The sequence below is a fragment of the Diabrotica virgifera genome, chromosome 9 (assembly GCF_917563875.1).
Source record: "Diabrotica virgifera virgifera chromosome 9, PGI_DIABVI_V3a".
NCBI classification, from domain to species: domain Eukaryota; kingdom Metazoa; phylum Arthropoda; class Insecta; order Coleoptera; family Chrysomelidae; genus Diabrotica; species Diabrotica virgifera.
In genome coordinates, this window is record NC_065451.1 from 1,042,354 (window position 1) to 1,063,254 (window position 20,901).

At 33.2% G+C, this 20,901-nt stretch overlaps 1 protein-coding gene across 1 annotated transcript in view; it reads left to right on the forward strand.

Moving 5' to 3' along the window:
- LOC114324904 (splicing factor 1) overlaps positions 1 to 15,464 on the forward strand; it is a 33,852-nt gene extending 18,388 nt beyond the window's left edge. Inside the window, exons 5-9 of the mRNA XM_028272810.2 lie at positions 2,753 to 2,859; positions 2,913 to 3,079; positions 3,814 to 3,972; positions 4,211 to 4,457; positions 10,762 to 15,464. Coding sequence (XP_028128611.2) covers positions 2,753 to 2,859; positions 2,913 to 3,079; positions 3,814 to 3,972; positions 4,211 to 4,457; positions 10,762 to 11,129 — 1,048 coding nt within the window. The 3' untranslated portion in view covers positions 11,130 to 15,464. The remainder of the gene's footprint in view (positions 1 to 2,752; positions 2,860 to 2,912; positions 3,080 to 3,813; positions 3,973 to 4,210; positions 4,458 to 10,761) is intronic.
- The last annotated feature ends 5,437 nt before the right edge of the window (positions 15,465 to 20,901 follow it).

Genomic DNA, 20,901 nt, shown 5'->3' on the forward strand with positions numbered 1-20,901 from the left:
ATTCACATCCGTAGGTTAGTATTGGGAAAAATAAGCAGTTGATCAACTTCATCTTTAACGCTCTTGAAATTTGACAGTCCTTCCATATTGTGGTCATTTTTGCTGTGGCGACTTTTGCTAGATTACATCTACGTTTTATTTCTTCTTGTAGTGACCCTGTGTTTGTGATTAATGATCCCAGATATAAGTATGAGCTCACAACCTCAAACCGATCAATTGTGGTTATGTGTGGATGATTGTTATGTAGTCTATCCACTATCAGGATCTTTGTCTGTGATATGTTTAATTGCAGACCAAATATTTGACTTTCGTTTTCAACCAGTCGTATAAGATCAATCAGCTCTGCTTGACTATTTGCAAGAAGGGCTGCGTCATCTGCGAAACGTAGGTTGTTTATTTTATGACCATTTATTGAGATGCCTTTTTCCCATCCTTCAAGTGCTCTTCTCATAAAATGTTCTCCACATATATATCGAATAATTGTGGAGATAGTATACATCCCTGTCTGACACCCCGTTCTGGATGAAATTCGTTTGAAAGTGTGTCAAGCACTTTAACTGATCCAGTAGTGTGTTTGTATAGTTCAGTTATAAGCGAAATAAGGTGTTGGGGTACGCCTACTTCTTTCAGTATTCGCCATAAGTGTCTCCACTTGACCCTTTCGAACGCCTTACGATAATCTATAAAGCATATGTGTACAGTGGAATATTGAATTCCCTAGATTTTTCGATTATCTGTCTTATATTCAACAGGCGTTCTCGAATACCTCTACCTTTGGTAAATCCAGTTTGCTCTTGTGGAATTTCTGTTTGAAGGAATGTTTTTAGTCTCTCATTGATTATATGTAGCATTATTTTACTGGCATGTGATATAAGAGAAATAGTTCTATAATTGTCGCAATGGAAGCTGCCTTTTTTATGAATTGTTGTTATTGTAGATTTTGTCCAGTCTTCAGGCCATTGTTTAGAATGCCATATTTGGTTACAGAGTAGATGAAGTAATTTTACGCGAATTTCTTCTGTGGCTTTCAGCATTTCTGCTGTTATCATATCTGGACCTAGTGCTTTATTATATTTGAGCTTAATGATCGCTAGCCTTACTTCATTTTCAAGTATATCAGGTTCTTCTTCTACCTCGTCAGAGATTTAGTTAACAGGTTCTTGGCATTGATCATCTTTATATAGGTCCCTGCATTACGATCTCCATGTCTCTGCTATATCTTCTCTGTTTGTTCTCAGAGTTCCAGTGTTGTCTTCAATGGCCCAAGTTCTGGCTTTGAAGTCTCTTGTTAAGTAGCGTATTTTTCTAAATAGATCTCTCGGCTGGTTATTCTTATCATGTCTCAATTTCTTTGCATATATGTACTTTGATAGTACAGTCTTGTATCTACAAAGACAAATATCCGAATATTCCAGTCAAATGTCATGTCTATTCTACTCTATGGATGTGAAACTTGGAAAGTGACAAAAACCCTTACAGACAAACTACAGATCTTTGTTAACAAATGTCTACGAAGAATTGTTCGTATTTCCTGGCCTAACATTATCAGAAACGAAGATCTACTACACCTATCTGAACAAAAGAGGGTATAAAATGAAATAAAGTCAAGGAAGTTGGGTTGGACCGGCCATACACTTGGAAAAATAGCTCCTGTATTGCAAAGACTACCCTAAAGTGGAATCCTTAAGGAAAAAGAAAAGTTGCCCAGTGCAAACTTGGAGAAGTTTCATCATGGACGAGATAAGATGTCAAGGAATGTCTTGGTGAGGTGAAGGCCCTAGCGCAAAATAGAACCCAACGGCGCGTTTTCACTGAAGCTCTATGCTCCCCCTAGGTGTTCAAAAACCTTATACAGTGAGCACGTAAAGGTTGGAATACATTCATTTTTTCGTGAATTGGCAATTTTGAAAATAAATCCCGAAATAGGTCGATTTTTATTTTTAAACTATGATTTTTTGGCATATATATCATATTAGTGACGTCATCCATCTGTGCGCAATGACATGTGATAGCTCATTTGAAAGGTTATATAATTATCTATTTAGTAATATCAACATTAGCATAAGTATTTATACAGGGTGTCCAAAAAATTTTTGAATTAAATTAGTTGACAAGAAGAAGAATGTATGCAATTTGTTTAATTCGAAATACATTTTACTGCTCTCAGAAAACAAAAAAAAATGTTTATTTTAAAAATAACCATTGCTTTTCGCTTAAATTAAATGTTCAAACTGCCAAGAGGCAGGTGGGGGTGGGTGCTTTAATATTGAATTTAAGCTAAAAACAATTTTTATTTGTCAAGTCAACATTTTTCCTGTTTTCTGACAGCAGTAAAATGTATTTTAAGTTAAATTAATTACATATATTCTTCTTTTTATTTCAGATAATTTAATTTAAAAAAATTGTTTTTGGCTACCCTATATAAATAATGATATTATTGTTTACATTACTGAATAGATACTTGAACACCCTTTCAAATGAGCTACCACACGACCCCTTTTCCCATTTAAAAAAATCATCGATTACGTCATCACGCCCAGATGGATGACGTCACGAGTATGATATATATGCCAAAAAATCACAATTTAAAAATAAAAATCGACCTATTTTGGGATTTTTTTCCAAAATCGCCCATTTACTGAATTTATTCCAACCTGTATGTGCTCACTGTATACCTATAATCGTTTCTAGTAGTTTTCTAAGTTTGAAAAAATCGTAGGCGAAACATTTAAACTTTTTTTAATTTTTTTAGACCACCAGTAACCAGAGTTAGCGACAAAGTCATGATACCTCAAGAAGAACATCCGGAAATTAATTTTGTGGGTCTTTTAATTGGTCCTAGAGGAAATACCCTAAAGAGTAAGTCTTTTTGATCTCGTTATATAAAATATATTTACAACTCACATTTTCAGCAATGGAAAAAGAAACTGGTGCGAAGATTATCATAAGAGGAAAAGGATCTGTCAAGGAAGGGAAAGTCGGAAGAAAGGATGGACAGCCACTCCCAGGAGAGGACGAACCGTTGCATGCCTACATTACAGCCACCAATCCGGAGTGTGTGAAGAAAGCTGTAGAAAGGGTAAGGGTCTTTTATGAGAGTATTGCCTTAAGTTCTTTTCTCTTAATCATGAAAAAATAAGTTTTATTCTTGCCAATCATCATCTTCGCTTTGTCCAGTTTGTTATTCTTCACATATATTGTATGACTCCTCGAGAAGTTAATTCGTCACTCTCTTTGTCCCATCTCCATTCTGTATAGTTGTCTGTTATAAGTTTTTGGAACCTTACTTTTACATTCTTTCGATTGTCTCTTTTTACTTGGACCTTTTTTCATAAGTTTTCCTGTATGTCTTTGCCTTTTTTGTGCATATCTTCGTTAATGTATATTTTTCCCATTGTATTTCCTTTTTTGCTTTTGTTTTTCATTACATATTATTTTTATCTAGTCTGTTTGATTCTTTCTAGCTAGTTCAGTAAGACAGTATATATTCTCTCCTATGGCGCAACAGCCCAAGTCGGGCCCTGGCCTTTCCCAACATCCTCCTCCAAGTATCTCTGTCTCTAGTTGCTCTCCTCCAGTTGTCCAGTCTCAATATCTCTTTAGCATTGGTTCTCACTTCGTATATCCCTCATCCTTGGTCTGTCGTTATCCATTCTTATAAGGTGACCTGCCCAGCGCAATCTTTGTATTTTTGCATAATATGCTATAGAGGGCTCTCTGTAATATTGGTATAACTGAACAGTCTATCATAGTTTCAATATACTGTACATATTGACATATAGTGTTCGTAGCATCATAACATTGTTTTTCCAGATCAAAGAAGTCATACGTCAAGGAGTAGAAGTTCCAGAAAATCAAAACGATCTTAGGAGAATGCAACTGAGAGAACTCGCACAACTAAATGGTACATTAAGAGAGAATGATGGCATGAGATGTAACAACTGCGGAGCCACAGATCATAAATCTTGGCTGGTAAGTTTATTAAACTTCAATTGTATATATCTAGTCTGTTAAGTCACTTCAACAAAATGAGTAAATATGCTATGTGCTCTCTAACTCATATAATACTTTTTCCCTAGACATGGGGAAAACGGGGCATTTCAAAGTAAAAACAGATCATTTTCTCCAAGTCTGAGGAAATGTTCAAAAGTATTCTAAGGTTCATTTAATGACTTGAACAATCTATTTAAGCCTTTTTGTGTAATTTTAGTGCCCGGATAAACCGAACATTACCAACAGTATCGTTTGCTCGAGTTGTGGAGCAGCTGGTCACATAGCCCGCGATTGCCGCTCTAAACGACCAGGACAAGGAGGTCCTCCGTTGCCTGGACAAGGGGACAAAGCGAAAATAGACGAGGAGTATCTATCTCTGATGGCCGAATTGGGCGAAGGTCCACAACCAGTTTTTATGCAGAACGGAAACAATCATCAGAGAAAGCAACCAGCGCCACCTCCAGGTTTGTATTTTTATTTACGCTGATATGTGTAATCAAAAACCTTTCTACCATATAACTTAGGGGAGTGCAATTAGAACGAAAACATGCATTGTTTCGGAATAATTCAAACAAGCTTATATTTTTCTAAAACTTTTTTCGTTAGTTTATATACATCTTTAAGTAAAAAGTTCTACTCGCAGATTTTGCTGCTAATTGTTTATTAATTGTTTAATTAAACTATAACAATTGTTTTGTATAAATAATTTTAAAAATATAGTGAATTCATCATTTTACTTTGATCAAATATGTTTCTATTTTGTTTTTGATTATGCTGAATCCAAATATGGCATTACAATTTGAAAATTCTTATACAGAAGCTCTTATACAGTATGTTTGCGTAGCTAGGAACCACATGCAAAACTTTTTTATGATCAATTTTACGAAAAAAAGTTATTCTTTATAAAATGCTCTGGATAGTCAAAAATTTAAAACTCAACCGTCATATATCAAATTTTATCAATTTTGTACGAGATATGTCAAAAATATAAATTTCGTTAAAGAGTAAAGTACCTTCATATTCCAGAATATCAAAAAATACTATTATGAAAAGTTGTTTGAAATTAAAAACTAAGTTTTAATATACAATTGATCATTCTAATCGAAAAAAAAATTTTTCAATTTTTTCTCAAATTACGGATACCCATCATCATTTTATTACAATTATGATAACTAGTTTATTATCAATTTTACGAAAAAAAGTTATTCTTCATAAAATGCTCTACCTGGTCTAAAATCTAAGATACAATAAACATATATCATTTGCAATTTTATACGAGGTATGTAAAAAATATGAATTTTACTTAAGAGTTAAGTGCCTTTATTATTCACAATATTTTAATTAGAAGGATGTAATTAAACACTGAAACATATTTTTTAATTCCAAACAACTTTTCTTAATAACATTTTTCGATATTGTGAAATATAAAGGTACTTTACTCTTTAGTGAAATTCATATTTTTTTACATACATCGTATAAAATTAATAAAAGTTGACATTTGATGGTTGCATCTTAGATTATATACGATGCAGAGTATTTTATAAAGACTAACTTTTTTTCGTAAAACTGATAATAAAAAAGTTATCAATAGGTTTCAAGTTACGCAGACATACTGTATAAGAGCTAAAAATTTTTTTGTTGAACATTTATTATTGTTGAAGCTTATTATTAAATGTATTTTAGGGAAGTTTTATAGAAAAAAGTTTTGATCACTTTGTATAAACATTTTTTTAACTGGTACATAATTTTCGGTTTTTGTATTACGTTTTTGTTATCTTTCTTAATTTTCTCAAAAATAAATAGTGTATTTCATTTCTAAAGTAAAATAATTCAGTGCATTTTAAAGATTACATCCTAATCTTTAAAAAAGCACCTATAGAACTGTAATAAATCTGTTCAAACTTGAGTAATACCGTCTTAAAGTGGTGGTAATTCTGAAAAACTACGAAGTTTTCAAAAATTACATTTTTTGAGACGTCGCACAGTGGGGCAAGAGACAACATAAGTTGGCATTAAATCATTGTCGATATATTATGGCCAATTTTTTTTTTCAAATATTATAAGTTGTGTGTACATTGTACATAAACAAAAACGATGTTTTTTCAATGTTTTCTTCTTCCTCTCAATGTGCCTATCCGTGACGAATGTTGGCGATCATCATGGCAATCTTTATTTTATCTGCAGCAGCGCGGAAAAGCTGCACAGATGTTGTGTTAAAGCAGGTTCTGAAGTTCTTTAACCAGGATGTTCTTCTTCTTCCTGAGTCTCGCTTTACAAATATTTTTCCTTGAAGGATGGCTTGTTCAAAAAATGTTTTGCTCAAAATTTTCAAAGCTGCATGTCCGTAGCTACTACCGATATTGGTTTAAATGATATTTGAAGTTTAGTAATTTTAATTTAAAATAAATCTACAGTCTAATTTACTTGTTTTTATGTAGATTTGTTATGTAATATTATTTATATCTCAAAACAATTGTGTTAACATTATTTTTGAAAAATTGCTTAATCAAATTGTTCTTTAAAACCATTTACCGCATATTTATAAGAATAACATAAAATTTTGTAGGTAAAATACTGAAAAGCTTAAACTACAGATCATCATCAGGATCATCAGATGTGACGTCAACATCTTGCACATTCAGAGATTTGAACATAATATATTATTCACTAATATGCAGTGCTTCCACTGCCAGGTGTTCTAATTTCTTTCTTTTTATGTTTCTTTTACTTGTGATCAGTGGATCACTACTAATCAACAAAAAGTGGAATACATCTTAATTTGTTTTGGATCTACTACACTTTCTTGAATTATTATGCTTGAATTATGCAAATAACGAAAAATTAGAATAGAGTGTTATTCAATTTAATTAGGTGAACATAACCTCACAAAAAATGAAATTATGAAAAAAGGAGCAAATATGAGCAAAAAGTTAAAATGACTTTTTAAAGAATAATACTCAAGCTTTCAAAATAAAACAAAATTAAAGTTGGTTCAGTTTGGGAACACTAACAAATCACTTGCTCTTTTTGAAAAATGCATATTTTGATATTTTGTACAGGTAATTTTAAACAACATATTATAAGAGACTATATTTACTTAATTATTATATCACATCTGTAATAATATTGTCACTTTCCTGAAGATCAAATATCCGTAGCCAATTTTACTAGTAAATTAACTTTTGACTTGAAATAAGTGGATTAAACGTAAGTCGAATCACGTTATCGCGGCCTATGCATTGTTAACACGGGACCACGTGCCCTTTGCGGCGCGTCGCAACTGGTGGAGGGGGATTTAATGGGAAAAAAATGATGCCAAATCATACGCAGGATTGTGTACTATTTAATTAAAATGAATGCGACAGAAAATACTGCATTTAGTATTTTCATTTTATGCCAACTTTTTAGCTCTCCTGCCCCACTGTGCGTCGTATCATTTGAATTAAATTTTTGAGATTTTTTTTTGAGAGAAACATCGTTTAATAAGATGTCTGAAAGGTAAGTTGTGCAAAATTGAGAGTTTTATAAGAAAAATTGTATTAGTTACACATTTTTAAATAATTTTTAAACTAAATTCATATGTAAGTCTCACTTTCCGCCCACGCCATAGTTATGCCCATACATTTTATTTCTTTTTATTACAACCATAAGATAGCTAAATTATTCTTCTTTCATGATCAATTTATAAAATTTCATTTGATCCATTAGTTAAAGAATTACATTAAAATAACTCAACCATGCACTTCGCCGTACGCTAGTTTACAGTGCGCCAATGTTTGTAAGAAGGGTGACTTTAGGGTTATAAATAAAAAATTATAGAAGCTACAGATTTAATTTTAGAAAAATGTTTATAAAGGGTTTTTTTTTGTAAAATTTTCTGAATTTTTCAACGGTCAAGTCAGTTTTTTTCTACATTTTATATTTTCGGAGTTATTTAAAAAACATCTAATTTCGCAGTTCTTTGTTTATTAAAAAATGAAGCACCCAATTCTCGAGTAGAACTTTTTGATATGTTGTTTATTAAACATTTCTTAATGAAATTACAAAAAGTTCTATCTTGTTTGAATTTTTCCGAAGTGAAAATTTATATGCACTCCCCTAACTGTATAAGTTTTAATTTACTTCCTAAGCAATTTCTTCCATCCTTTGCGGTTTTTGTCAACTACCTTGTATCTGTCCATGTCACTTCTCTTCTCCCCAATATCTTTCCGATGACTTTATCCCATGTTTGTCTTGATCTTCCTCTTTTTTTTTAATATTTTTGCTTCTCGCACTCTTCTCACTGGTATGGTATCTTTCGTTCAGTGTAATTGACCCCACCAACTCAGCTGTCTTCTATCAGCCGTATTCGTGCAGCATGCCATGAACGTATCCTGATTTTATCCAGAGGGTGAACGCATGCGCATTAGTCAAAGGGGAAAATTCAGCCTTAGCGAACGTCCAATTTTGTTATTCGCAGGCGTTCTCCCTCAGGGTAAGTTCAGGATGTGCTGCACGAATAGACATAATAACTCTAATGTGGATTGTATTTTCAGTTCGTTCTTTATATTATATTATATATTCGGTTATTATATATAATCGGTTCATAACGTTCTACGACGTCTTCCGATTCCCAATCGCCATTGTTCTCTATCGTAGCACATGTCTTCGTTCAAGCCTCTTTCTCTGATTTCCCTATGGATTCCTTCTATCCAGCTTTTCCTAGGTCTTCCTCTTTTCCGCCGCCCTTTTGGTGCCCATCGTAGCACTTGCTTGGGTAATCTGTCGTCTTCCATACGTTGTACGTGGCGAAACCATCTTAGTTGCTTTGTTTTTATATCGTCCATTATTGTATGCTTTACATCCATTATCTCCAATATTCTTGTATTTCTGATTTTATGTATTCTTGATATACTAGCAGCTCTTCTTCAGAAGTCCATTTCAGTTGTTCTGAGCATATTTTCGGACTTTTCTTTAAGTGGCCAAACTTCGCTGCTATATGTTATAATGCTCTTAACAATGCTGTTATAGATGTTGTTTATTTTCTTTGGATATACTTTGGTCCCATAGGATTTTGTTCAATAATGCGATAGCTTTTCTTCCTTGTGTGCACCTTTCTTGGATATTATTGTCCAATGTTCCATCTGGTGTAATTTTAAGACCCAAGTATTTATATTCCTGACAGTTATTAATAGTTATTTCATTTTCCAACGCTAGATCCTGCTGTATACCTCTAACGCACATATATTCCGTTTTCTTGGTATTCACTTCTAAACCCCAGTTCCGGTACTCTTCTATGATTTTGCGGGTCATATATTCAATATCGTGATCATCCGCAAAACATTTGTTCGTTCTTTATATACGTGTTTCTTATTCTATCCATTTTAGTAGCACCTTTAACTCTTCTTAAAAACTGCATCACTATAGCTTATATCTTGCTCTTTTGCTATTCCATCAGTACCCATGATTCCCTGCCAAAAGTCAGAACAGGTCTATAAACTGATTTGAAAACTTTCATTTATGTATTCTGTAATACCTATGTATGTATTTCTTTTCTACTTTTCTGCATATAAATTTTTTGTTCATTGTATTATACAGTTGTAGCGTTTTCTCTACTCTGCTATTGATTTCTGCTTCTAGAGATCCGGATTCTTCTACTATTACTCCTATTCTGCGTTCCGCAGTCACTTTGCAGTGTGGGCAGCATATCCCAATATAAAACTTATGGAACCTTGCAGCTCAGTGTTGCCGGTTTTAAGCAGAGTCTGTCTAAATAGAATATTCCTGAAGTCCAAAACATCTTGATTTGAAAATCTGTGGGTTTTATTATTTTTAAATACACCCATACCTCGCTATACGGCCGCTCTGTATACGGCATTTCGCTATAACGGCCCTGTTCAATTACGGCACAATGGCACGGTTTCGATATACGGCCTAAAATGTTTCGCTATAACGGTTCCATGTTGTCATTATCAAGCAAACGCAATCTCGATGCACACTCTTTTCTATTTCCACTTGTTTATGCATAATTTTAAAATAAAATGAGATGAGGCCGCATCTAAGGAATATCTTAACATATTAAAGGGAATTATAGAAAAAGGTGGTTATAAACCTAAACAAGTGGTTAACGTAGACAAAACAGGACTTTGTTTGAAGCAAATGTCTGATCGCACGTACATTTCAAAAACCGAAAAATCTGCGCCTGGTTATAAATGGTCTAAAGAACGATTAACTTTGCTACTTGGTGCAAATGCCACTGGTGATTTTAAACTTGCATAAGGAGCATACTTTAATAAAATGCCTGATGATGGTCACATGGCAACTAGGATAATGCCCTAAGATAATGTATTGAAATTTCCCAACACGTGGGATCCAAATTGAGTTGTTTACATTCCAATTACATTTAGTCGCCATTAAGTCATTGCACTTTTAACGCATCTATGTTATATTTAAAGGGTTTTTACCCGGATATTTTTCTTTGGTGGCTCAGCTAGCATCCAGTTTATCTAACACTGATGATGATTTTTTTATAAAAATCGAAAACGTTTTGTTGTGATGTAGCCCTTTAAAGGGATTTTAATAAAATTGTATACTTTTTACAAAGGATTTTTTCCAATGTTTGTGATTGATGATATACAGCCAACTACAGGAAAAACACTTTCTTTTCCTTGTGGGTTTTGTAAATAGTTATTGCAATATGTTTTAAATATACTATTTCAGTACTTCTAATACTTTAGGATTTTTAAGTATTTGTAAGATATTACTCTAATACTACACGTTCCATTTCAGTTTCAAGTTTCAACATTTTTGAAACCCAAGCACCTCCTCGACCCATCATGCCTCCTCCAATGCCTGGAGCTCCGATGCAAATGATACCAAGCGGCAGCATCCCTCCGCCGTCTTGGCCGGCCCCTGCGCCGATGCCATGGCCTCCAGCGCCGCCTCCGGGAATTATGCCGCCGCCACCACCTCCTGGTGCTTCAAGTCCGCCACAAACGATGGCGCTACCGCCTCCATGGACGTCGAATCAACCGCCACCGCCTGGAGCGCCGCCACCGTTCACGTCTTGGCCGCCGAGCAGTTTCCCTCCGCCGCCTCCACCCGGAATAGACGTCAGTTCTTTGCTGACGTCACCACCTCCGCCACCGCCGTCTTAAATGCGCTCCGGAAGGGCGACAGTTTAGTGTTGAAGATGTTGGTAGTTTTAGTTGCGAAGAAGTGGTTGTTCCTGTAGAACATCCCGATGTTTGGGTTATATATACAATAAGCGCCATGCTAGTAGACACACGGTCTAGGTGTGGGCTAATCCGGCCCGTTCTCACCTGTGACTTTTATGTCTGTCATGCCATGTGACTATCATAAAACTATTGAAAATAATTGTTCTTCACTTGAAAACCTTAAAAAACAACTAAAAAAAAACTTTATTCAAACACCAAAAATATTACTATACTTTATAACTTTAATACAATTAGACCAGGGGTAAAAATATTAGTACATTTGGACGTTGAGAGGTGACTCAAATTTTTTTGCAGAAATTGCTTGAAAATAACTCAAATAATAATATTTGAGTTATCCTCCAACTCAAAAAGGTCCGGAACATTGTTTAAATAATCAAAATGTCAAAAAATGAAGGAAAAATTCGATTTTTTTCTTCGTTTTTTGATTATAACTTAAGAAGTATTCATTTCCAAGAAAAGTTGTACCAACATAAAAGTTGCGTAATTAAATTTCCTACAATATAGAATTGGTTAAAAATTTAAAAAATAGTCATTCTTGTTGCAAAATAACAATAATCGCGAAAAAAAAAACATAAAAAACAAGTATTCGCATTTTACGTTTTTCAACCATTTATGCTACACGGACCTTCATATTTTACACAGACAAACTTCACGATATGATAAAATAACACTGTGAATTTCATTAAGATCGGGTCAATAGATTTTGCAAAATAAATTTTGCAATCCAGCTTTCGCAAAAAAAAACATTTTTTCAAAATGTTACAGGACTGAAACTAGAGCAGATAGCAAGTTGAATTTTCGTTTGCATATAGAAGAATACCGTACCTTTCATTTTCAATTTTCAAAATTAAAATCGGTTAACTACCACGGCGTCAGAAATTTTTTTAAATAAACATTAATTATTGGTGCTACTCGCAGGACAACGGATAGTTTGCTCTGATTAGACATTCTAGTGACCTTTGATAATGATTGATACATTTTAATTTTTAGTACATTTCTCTGTTATTAAAAACACATGTGTAAAAACACATACTCTGTTATTTGAAATAACACTTTTTTAGCAAAAACTTTCTTTGTTAATATATTTTAACTTGGAGAATAAAAGTTTATTATTTTTAAACATATGCAATCGTTTAAACAATATTTCACAAACAATAAAATTAGTTTGATTTTTGTGGAATTAAAATATTAAAATACAACAAAATATAGAGTAAGAAAGTACAGTGGAACCCCGTTAACTCGGATTAATCGAGACCGCGGCTGATCCGGGTTATCGAAAATCCGGGTTAGCCGGAGAAAATGGTAAAAATTAATAAGATACGGTATACTTACAGATAAACTCCGTTATAATTGAAATAACATGAAATAATATATGCACAGTACACATCTAAATTACGTATCAATTACGCCTTTATCACTTCTACCTAATGCTTCTAGTTTCTTTTCCATTGTCACTACAACATTTTTACGTTCTGTTGCCATTTCGTAGACAAAAAAACACGCAAACACAAAATCTAAATAGATTTACGAATGATTACAGAACGGAAGCGAACAATACGACTGTACTACACACAATACAGTCTCAATCGCAACGATGTTATGTTATTTAATAACAGTGAAGACTAAGACCATTGTTTAAAAAAGAATTTTTTAATAGTCTTAGTTTTTTTAAACAATGCTAAGACAGTTTGAAATAAATAAAGGATACTACAGGTGCCTGTTGTTTCCGATAACACGACAATGAACGTAGTGTGCCATGAGTCATTTTTACTATCGTATATGTAGTTAAAATTACACAAATACTCATTATCTCTCAAATATTATATTACATACATTTTTATTGTTGAAATGTTTGTCTGATAAAAATCGGTCCGGGTTAGCCGGTCTTCCGGGTTATCGGGGGCCGACTTATCGGGGTTCCACTGTAATATATTAGATAAAGATTGGGAGAAATTTTGGTGGAAATCAACTTGTGTGAATCTAACACCGCTGTCCTGCACGTAGCACCAAAAATTAATGTTTATTTAAAAAAATTTCTGACTCGCGCCGTGGTAGTTAATCAATTTTAATTTTGCAAATTGCAAATGAAAGGTACAGTACTCTTCTATATGCAAAAAAAATTTCAACTTGCTATCTGCTTTATTTTCAGTCCTGTAACATTTTGAAAAAATGAATTTTTTTGCGAAAGCTGGATTGTAAAATTTATTTTGCAAAATCTATTAAACCGATCTTAATGAAATTTAGAGTATTGTTTTACTGTATCGTAAAGTTTTTCTGGGTAAAATATGAAGGTCCTAGGTGTAGCATAAATGGTTGAAAAACGTAAAATGCGAATACTTGTTTTTTCGCAATTATTGTTATTTTGCAACAAGGGTGACCATTTTTTAAATTTTCAACCAATTCTATTTTGTAGCAAATTTAATTACGCAACTTTTATGTCAGTAAAACTTTTCTCGGAAATTAATACTTTTAAAGTAATCAAAAAACGAAGAAAAAAATCGAATTCTTCCTTCATATTTTGACATTTTGATTATTTAAACAATGTTCCGGACCTTTCTGAGTGGGAGGATAACTCAAATATTATTATTTGAGTTATTTTAAAGCAATTTCTGCAAAAAAATTTGAGTCACCTCTCAACGTCCACCTCAAAACAGATGCGCCCTGGACTAAATGACAACTATAAACTTTAAATACAGCTGTTCGATCATCTTGTCAATTTTCTATGTTTATATTTCTATTTCTATACATTTTCTAACGTTCAGACGTCACTAGACATAAAAGTAAACAGTGCAACAAGTGAAGGATCCACGACTGTATTACCTCAATCTACCCGTTTGTCTAGTAGCATGGCGGTTACTGTATATTGATTATTATTTGTACCTTGATTACGATTTTTAACGAATTTGGTTGGCGTTGGTGACCTTGTACAATTAACAAAACTTCTCAATAACAATTCAAAGTTAGATGCCAAATAGATTTGGCATTTTTCATGATGTTTTTAATTTTCTCCGATCTTGAACATCTATTTTTGCACTATTACTAATTTTTCGTGGATATGTAGGTAAAATACATAGTGAGAATTGAGTAGGATCAGGAAAAATCGTGCAGAAAAAATGACAAACTAAATTTAACAAATCCAGGTATCTGAACTTTTTTAGTTATTGTAGGCTTATGTATATAAATAAAAGCTATACATTTTCTGTAGAGATTTTGGCGCCTTTTTTAAATAATTAACAATTTATTGTAAAAAATGCCATATTTTCAACTTAGGTTTTCTTCGTATAGGTCTATAATAACTAAAACAAATCACATACCTGAATTTGCTTTTAAATTTTTATCTATGACATTTATACATCGTCACAGTGTAACCAACTGCTTAGAAATTCGCTAAAAAATACCAGTTTTAGAACTATTTTGACTTACATACATTATATTCTCATTATATTCAATATGATTTAGATCACTTTAAATATTTTGTCCATAGGAATTTGTTTCTAATTTATAATAATAATATTATTTATTTCGCACATATTTGTGCGGCAATATCAACGTCAGTATTTGATAGTAGAGCTATGAATTTATAAGAAAGTATCAAATAACTGTACGAGAGCATTTTCCGTAAAGTTGGTTGCCTGTCGACGGTGCAGAAGATTTCTCTTTTTAGATCAGCCAGTCAGGAGGTCAATCTAACAATGTTTTTTAAGCTATTGTAATTAGTTGCTTGATTGCAATTATTTTTACATCTATCTTCTTGTGTCTTATTGATTTTTCCGCCAATGCAATGGATGTTGTTCCCTTCTATTATTCACCTTTAAATAATTTCTGTAAACTTATAAAACACGAGGAGAGACAGCATTGAGCCTTTTAGCGCCAGATCTCTTTATACCTGTCAGGCATCTTTTCCAAGACCCTAAAAGTGTTTGTTATAACATAAGCTACAATAATGGTGCATGTATTTAATTAACATATATTATATCACGCATTGGTCCCTCTTTCTACACCAAAAGAACTAATTTTGAATGATTAAATGCCTAATGGACTTATTTTGTCACACTGGCATTTACTTTATTTGGTTCTGTATTATATTATTAAGCACAATAATAATTATTAAAGAATTTAATCTTTCAGAGTGTTATGAAAGAAATTAACAATAATGACATTGAGATATTGTTTTATCCCAACGTTAAAAATGTTCTTTTTAAGATATTTTGTAGGTATTACAAATTTGGAATATTAAAAACGTATTTTGACCTTTTTTTGTGTTTCATTTATCCTTCAATTCTTTTTTATTGGATTCCAAAACGGATTACAAAATGGATTGTGAAATAGGCAATACCCCAAATTTTATACAGTAAAAGCTGCCACATCCGGATCAATGTGACGACCGACGAATCCGAGTATGAAAAAATCCTGATGTCAAGACCACTTCTTATAGAGTCTCTGTAACGTTTTCTCCGTCGCACAGTGGTGAATTTCGCCGAAAACCTGGTCAAAATGTAGAAATTTAAGTTTAATGGTATACCCCGAGAAATTTTATATGAACCTTGCTCTGTAGGCCTTTGAGAATCATAAACGGCCGTTAAGGGTAGAACAATACAAGCAGATCATGCATGGGCGCCCATCTAAAAATTTTTTTAGGGGAAGAGCCAGACGTGAAGGTGTTGCACATTACATTTTGTATACTTTGGATATTATATTATAGTTTAAAGCTAGGGGGGCCGTGCCCATGGGTATGGGCGCCTATGAGATCATATATTTATATTAGTGTAAAGTTGTGATTTGAACGACAGCGGACCAAATAATTAAGTGTGTTACACAATAATATTGGGGCATTGGTTGGTTTTCATTTAGAACTATACACGTGTATTATTTTGTTACTTTATAGTGGATGCTATGTCTGGAGGTAGGTGGAGTATTTTAATACACTTTCCAGACTTTTTTTCGTAAAATAGACTTTATTTACAACATATTGGCAAGAATTTTCAATCGTCTTAAGTTTTCCAAGTTTTAAAAAGGGAAAAGTAAAAACGTCTACATTGCTCAGCAAAGATATTTTGCTTAATAAATAGTATAAAATGTATATAAATATTCCTCAAAAAATCATCTGCAGCCAGGTGCATGCTTAGCGGAATTTTTCATTTTAGAAAAATATAACATGCTGGAGAATTTGTACATTTAGAGACTTTAATATTATATGGTCAGTTAATAAAGTAAGAACAAAATATGAAACATCTGATCCAGTAAATTTACAGTTTTTTACACAAGAGCCGCCGTTTTTTGTTATTTTTTTTATTTCTTATTCATTTTCTTAATCTTTAAGTCATATTACTCTTATATATAATCTTATAGTATTCTTATGTAGGAGTACTCCAAAGAAATCAAAGTTCGAATAGAGAAAGCAAGAACAAACTTCAATAAAATGAGAAAGGTACTTTGTGCAAGAGAACTGAAATTAGACTTTAGGCAAGGTGTTATATTTTCTCGACCCTGCAGTGGTGTCATGGTGTGGGAACACCGTTCCCACTGGTTAAGAAAAGAAAAAAAAATAAATAGAGAATTTAGGTTTTGTAAACAAAAATTAGCAGTGCGTTCCGGCACTGCTAATTTTGCCATGACACCACTGCGATCCTGCTTTACGGGATAGAAGCATGGACACTTAACGCGTCGATCACTAAAAAGTTGGGAGCATTTGAACTGTGGGTGTATAGAAGAATCCTGAAGATATCATGGACCGAGCATATAACAAACAACGAAGTCATAAGAAGAGTCAACAAAAGACTGGAAATATTTGAAAATAAGGAGAAGAATCTCATGGTTGCGTAACTTAAAGGAAAGGTACGGATGCACATCAAGCGAACTATTCAGAGCAGCAGCATCTAAGATTAGAATAGCCATGATGATTGCCAACCTCCGTCGCGGAGATGGCACGTGAAGAAGATAATCCTATGTTTTTGCTTCCTTTTATATTTTTTAATAAATTTGGTCGTGTGAGCCAAAAATTTTAATTTTTTAAAAATGAAATGCATAAACGAAACTTTGTGTTAAGAAGCCACACATTGGTAGGGAATAATTATAATTAATCGGATCCATTTACAAAACAATTAAGATGTATTAAGAGTTGACCTTCCTATTTTTGACTTCGTAATATAAAGTATCGTTTATGCATTTTATTTTTAAAAAAAGTCAAAATTTTTGGACACACACGGCCAAAATTATTAAAAGATATAAAAATAAGAAAGCAAAAAGATAGACCTATACATAAAGGTAAAAGAACTTAAAGATTAAAAAAAAGAAGAAGAAAGCAAAAAAAATAACAAAAAACGGCGGTTCTTGTGTAAAAAAAAACTGTAAATTTACTTGATCAGCTGCTTCATATTTTGTTTTTACTTTATTAACTGACCATAACATTAAAGTCTCTTAATGTAGAAATTCTCCAGCATGTTACAGTTTTTTAAAATGAAGAATTCCGCTAAGTTTGCAACTTGTTGCAGATGATTTCTTAAGGAATATTTATATATGTACATATTAAGTTATTTATTAAGCAAGAAATCTTTGCTGAGCAAAGCCGAATTTTTTACTTTTCCCATTTTAAAACTTGGTAAACAGAAAACGATTGAACATTCTTGCCATCATTTTATAAATATGTTGTAAATAAAGTTTATATTAGGGAAAAGAATCTAAAAAGTATATTGAAATACTCCACTTACCTCCAGAAATAGCATCCACTATAAAATAACAAAATAATATACGTCTATAGTTTTAAACGAAAACCTAACAATGCCTCAATTGTATAACACACTTTAATTTTATTCGGTCCGCTTTCGTTCAATCCCAACTTTACACTAATAAAAATATGTGATATGCTTGTATTGTTCTACTCTCAATGGCCGTTTATGATCCTCAGAAACCTACAGAGCAAGATTCATATAAAATTTCTCGGAATATATAGACTTAAATTTTTGCATTTTGGCCAGGTGTTCGGCAAAATTCACCACTGTGCGTCGTCCATTCCAGCAAACAACGCCGTCAATAGCTTTTGTCGATATACACTTTATAGATTCTATAATAGGCTTACAGAGGGATGTCACAATTTAGGGGCAAAAAAGACACTTTATTTCGCCATCTTTTAGTTCTTTTGGGTCGGCATGCGAGGGTTTGTTGTCCAACAGCAGGACTGCCTTTCTCGGTAGATGCGGACGGTAGAATCGTCCGGATGTGGCAGGTTGTATTGTATTTAGAATGGCCCGGTAAGAATAGTCACTGAAGAACAGCTTTTTACAATAAAAAAAAGTTTTAGAATGAGCTTGACTCAATTTTTAGAGATAAGCTGTAGAAATCAATCAATATGAGTTGAATTATGCCTATACTAAAATCACAATAAAGATGCACTAGAAATAAACAAACCAAGACACGTTGAATGTTACGGGGGGCACTCTCGAATCACGATTAGAGTTCATAAGATTCCTCAAGGGAAAAGCAATTGCGGGGAAGCTACAGTTCGTCTAAAAATGTCGGATTAACATTATGTATTTAGCGAGAATTTACAATTTTTAAAGTTTTCAAGATTTGCAAAAAAACAACAAAATCAAATTCTATATGAAAAAACTGGTATAAACTTTTTTGTAGAAAATCTACGTTTTTTATAGTTTATACGATTTATCAAGGGAAAAGCAATTGCGTGAAGGCTACAGTTCATCAACAAATGTCGGATTAACATTATTTATCGAGAATTTACAATTTTTAATGTTTTTTAAATATATTATTACATATAGCTTATTATTTACAACTTCAGAATTTATGTTGTTCTGGCAGGCCGTAAGTACGATGTTGGGGGCCCCTACCGGGAGGTCTGGGGAATTTACTTCCAGTAAGGGGGTCCGGAAAAATGTTTGATATTTGCATTTTCCCTCCTGTGTAAACACCACACTCTCTTCTTTATTTTTTTCAGCATGTCCTGCAATAACTATAAAATTAGCAGCGCTAATGATTACATATTCATCTGTATCTGACATTGCGGACGGATTATCAACGAATGCGTTCGTTCGCTACAATGATGGTCTTACTTTGTACCTAACGAATAACCAAGCGAACACCTACGAATTCGTTCCTTCGTTCGTGTTCGCTTTTATTTAAATGCACCTTAAGGTGCCCTAAGCTTCTGCAGAGTGAGCCAAACACACTCAGTGAAGCTGGTCAGTGTACTGGTGTGACTGATCCTAATGTGCTCATTCTATCTTATCTATAGGTACCTTTCTTTTCAATATGTGGTTCCTTTCATGTACCAAGATGTGGTCTGGGGTAAATTGGTTAAGAGAAAGTAACTGGGACCTGGGGGCCCTATTCCGGTTGCATTTTAGTTTTTATTTCCCCAAAATAACTAATTTCGTCAGTCACAATTTATATGTTTACGAAAGGTCTCGGGGGCCCCATGAGTTGGTAATACGTCTGGTGGCCGAGCTATAGCGCCCACTATAATTATATTTGAACTTCAACAGTGTTCGATTTAAACATAACAACGGTCTATATGTAAACAATTACAATGTCACGACTAGCGTATTATTTCTTTGTCGCGTGACTAACGATTGATCTCAATGAGTCGTCGCCTCTTCTTGTTGGTTTATATATACAATACTAAATCACAACATACATAGTTCATTAGCGGTCAATGCCGCTAATTTATCATATGTACACTAATATAAACTATATTATATTTTATTTCGTAGAAGTTCTGTTCAATGCTAAGGGTTAACGTACCACGTCATACCCAGCTTAGCCCGGGCCATCTCTTGCAATGGCATTTTAGGTTTTGTTACCCCGAAATAACTGATTTCGTAAGTAATAATTTAAATTTTTTATGTTAAGGTGTCGGGGGCCCCAGCTTAGCTCAGTCTTCAGGGGCCCTATTCTGTTCCAATTGCATTTTAATCGAAAAGACTAATTTCCCCAGTGAAAAATTAAAACTATGTTGTGGTCTTTTTAAAATCTTTCGTTGGGATCGGCTTTTAAAATTTATATTTTTATTTTCCTCGTTAAAATCTATGCACGCCGGCCAACCAAACGGAAGCCCCGGGGACTGTCCCGGTTGCCCCAATGGTAGTTACGGCCCTGTAAATAAATAAATATCTTTAATCACTTTAAAGTTGACAGATACGTAAAGACAAAAATATAATGATACAGGATAATCTTGGAAATGCAATTTATTTATTATTTTTGTTTCTACGATATATTCTAGAGAGAAATAGACAAGGCGAAACCGGCGGGTTCGTTAGAAAAAATATCTCCATGAGATTTTTTTGCATAATCACATTCGTGAGACATCCCAGAATAAGGTTCAAGAACAAGAAGTCGCCTACGTGAAAAGTGGTCCTATTTTTTTTAACAATTTTTTTAATCAAATTGCAAAAATCAATATTTTTGGCCCGTACAAATTTTTGTTAGTTTTCTTGGACCATTCTAGACAAAAAAAGGTCTCTTGTAATTTTTCTCTAAAGTTGATCGATTTCGAGTTATAAATAATTTAAAATTGAAAAAAAAAACGAAAAATGGCCATTTTCAAGGCTTATAATAAATTAGGTAAAACTTTAGAAAGTGACTAAATCAAAGTTTAAAGCCCCTCCCTCCCCTACAAGATTCTGAAGAAATTTTTGTCATAATTTTATTACTAAGCTGTTATTTTTAAGTAATAATAATG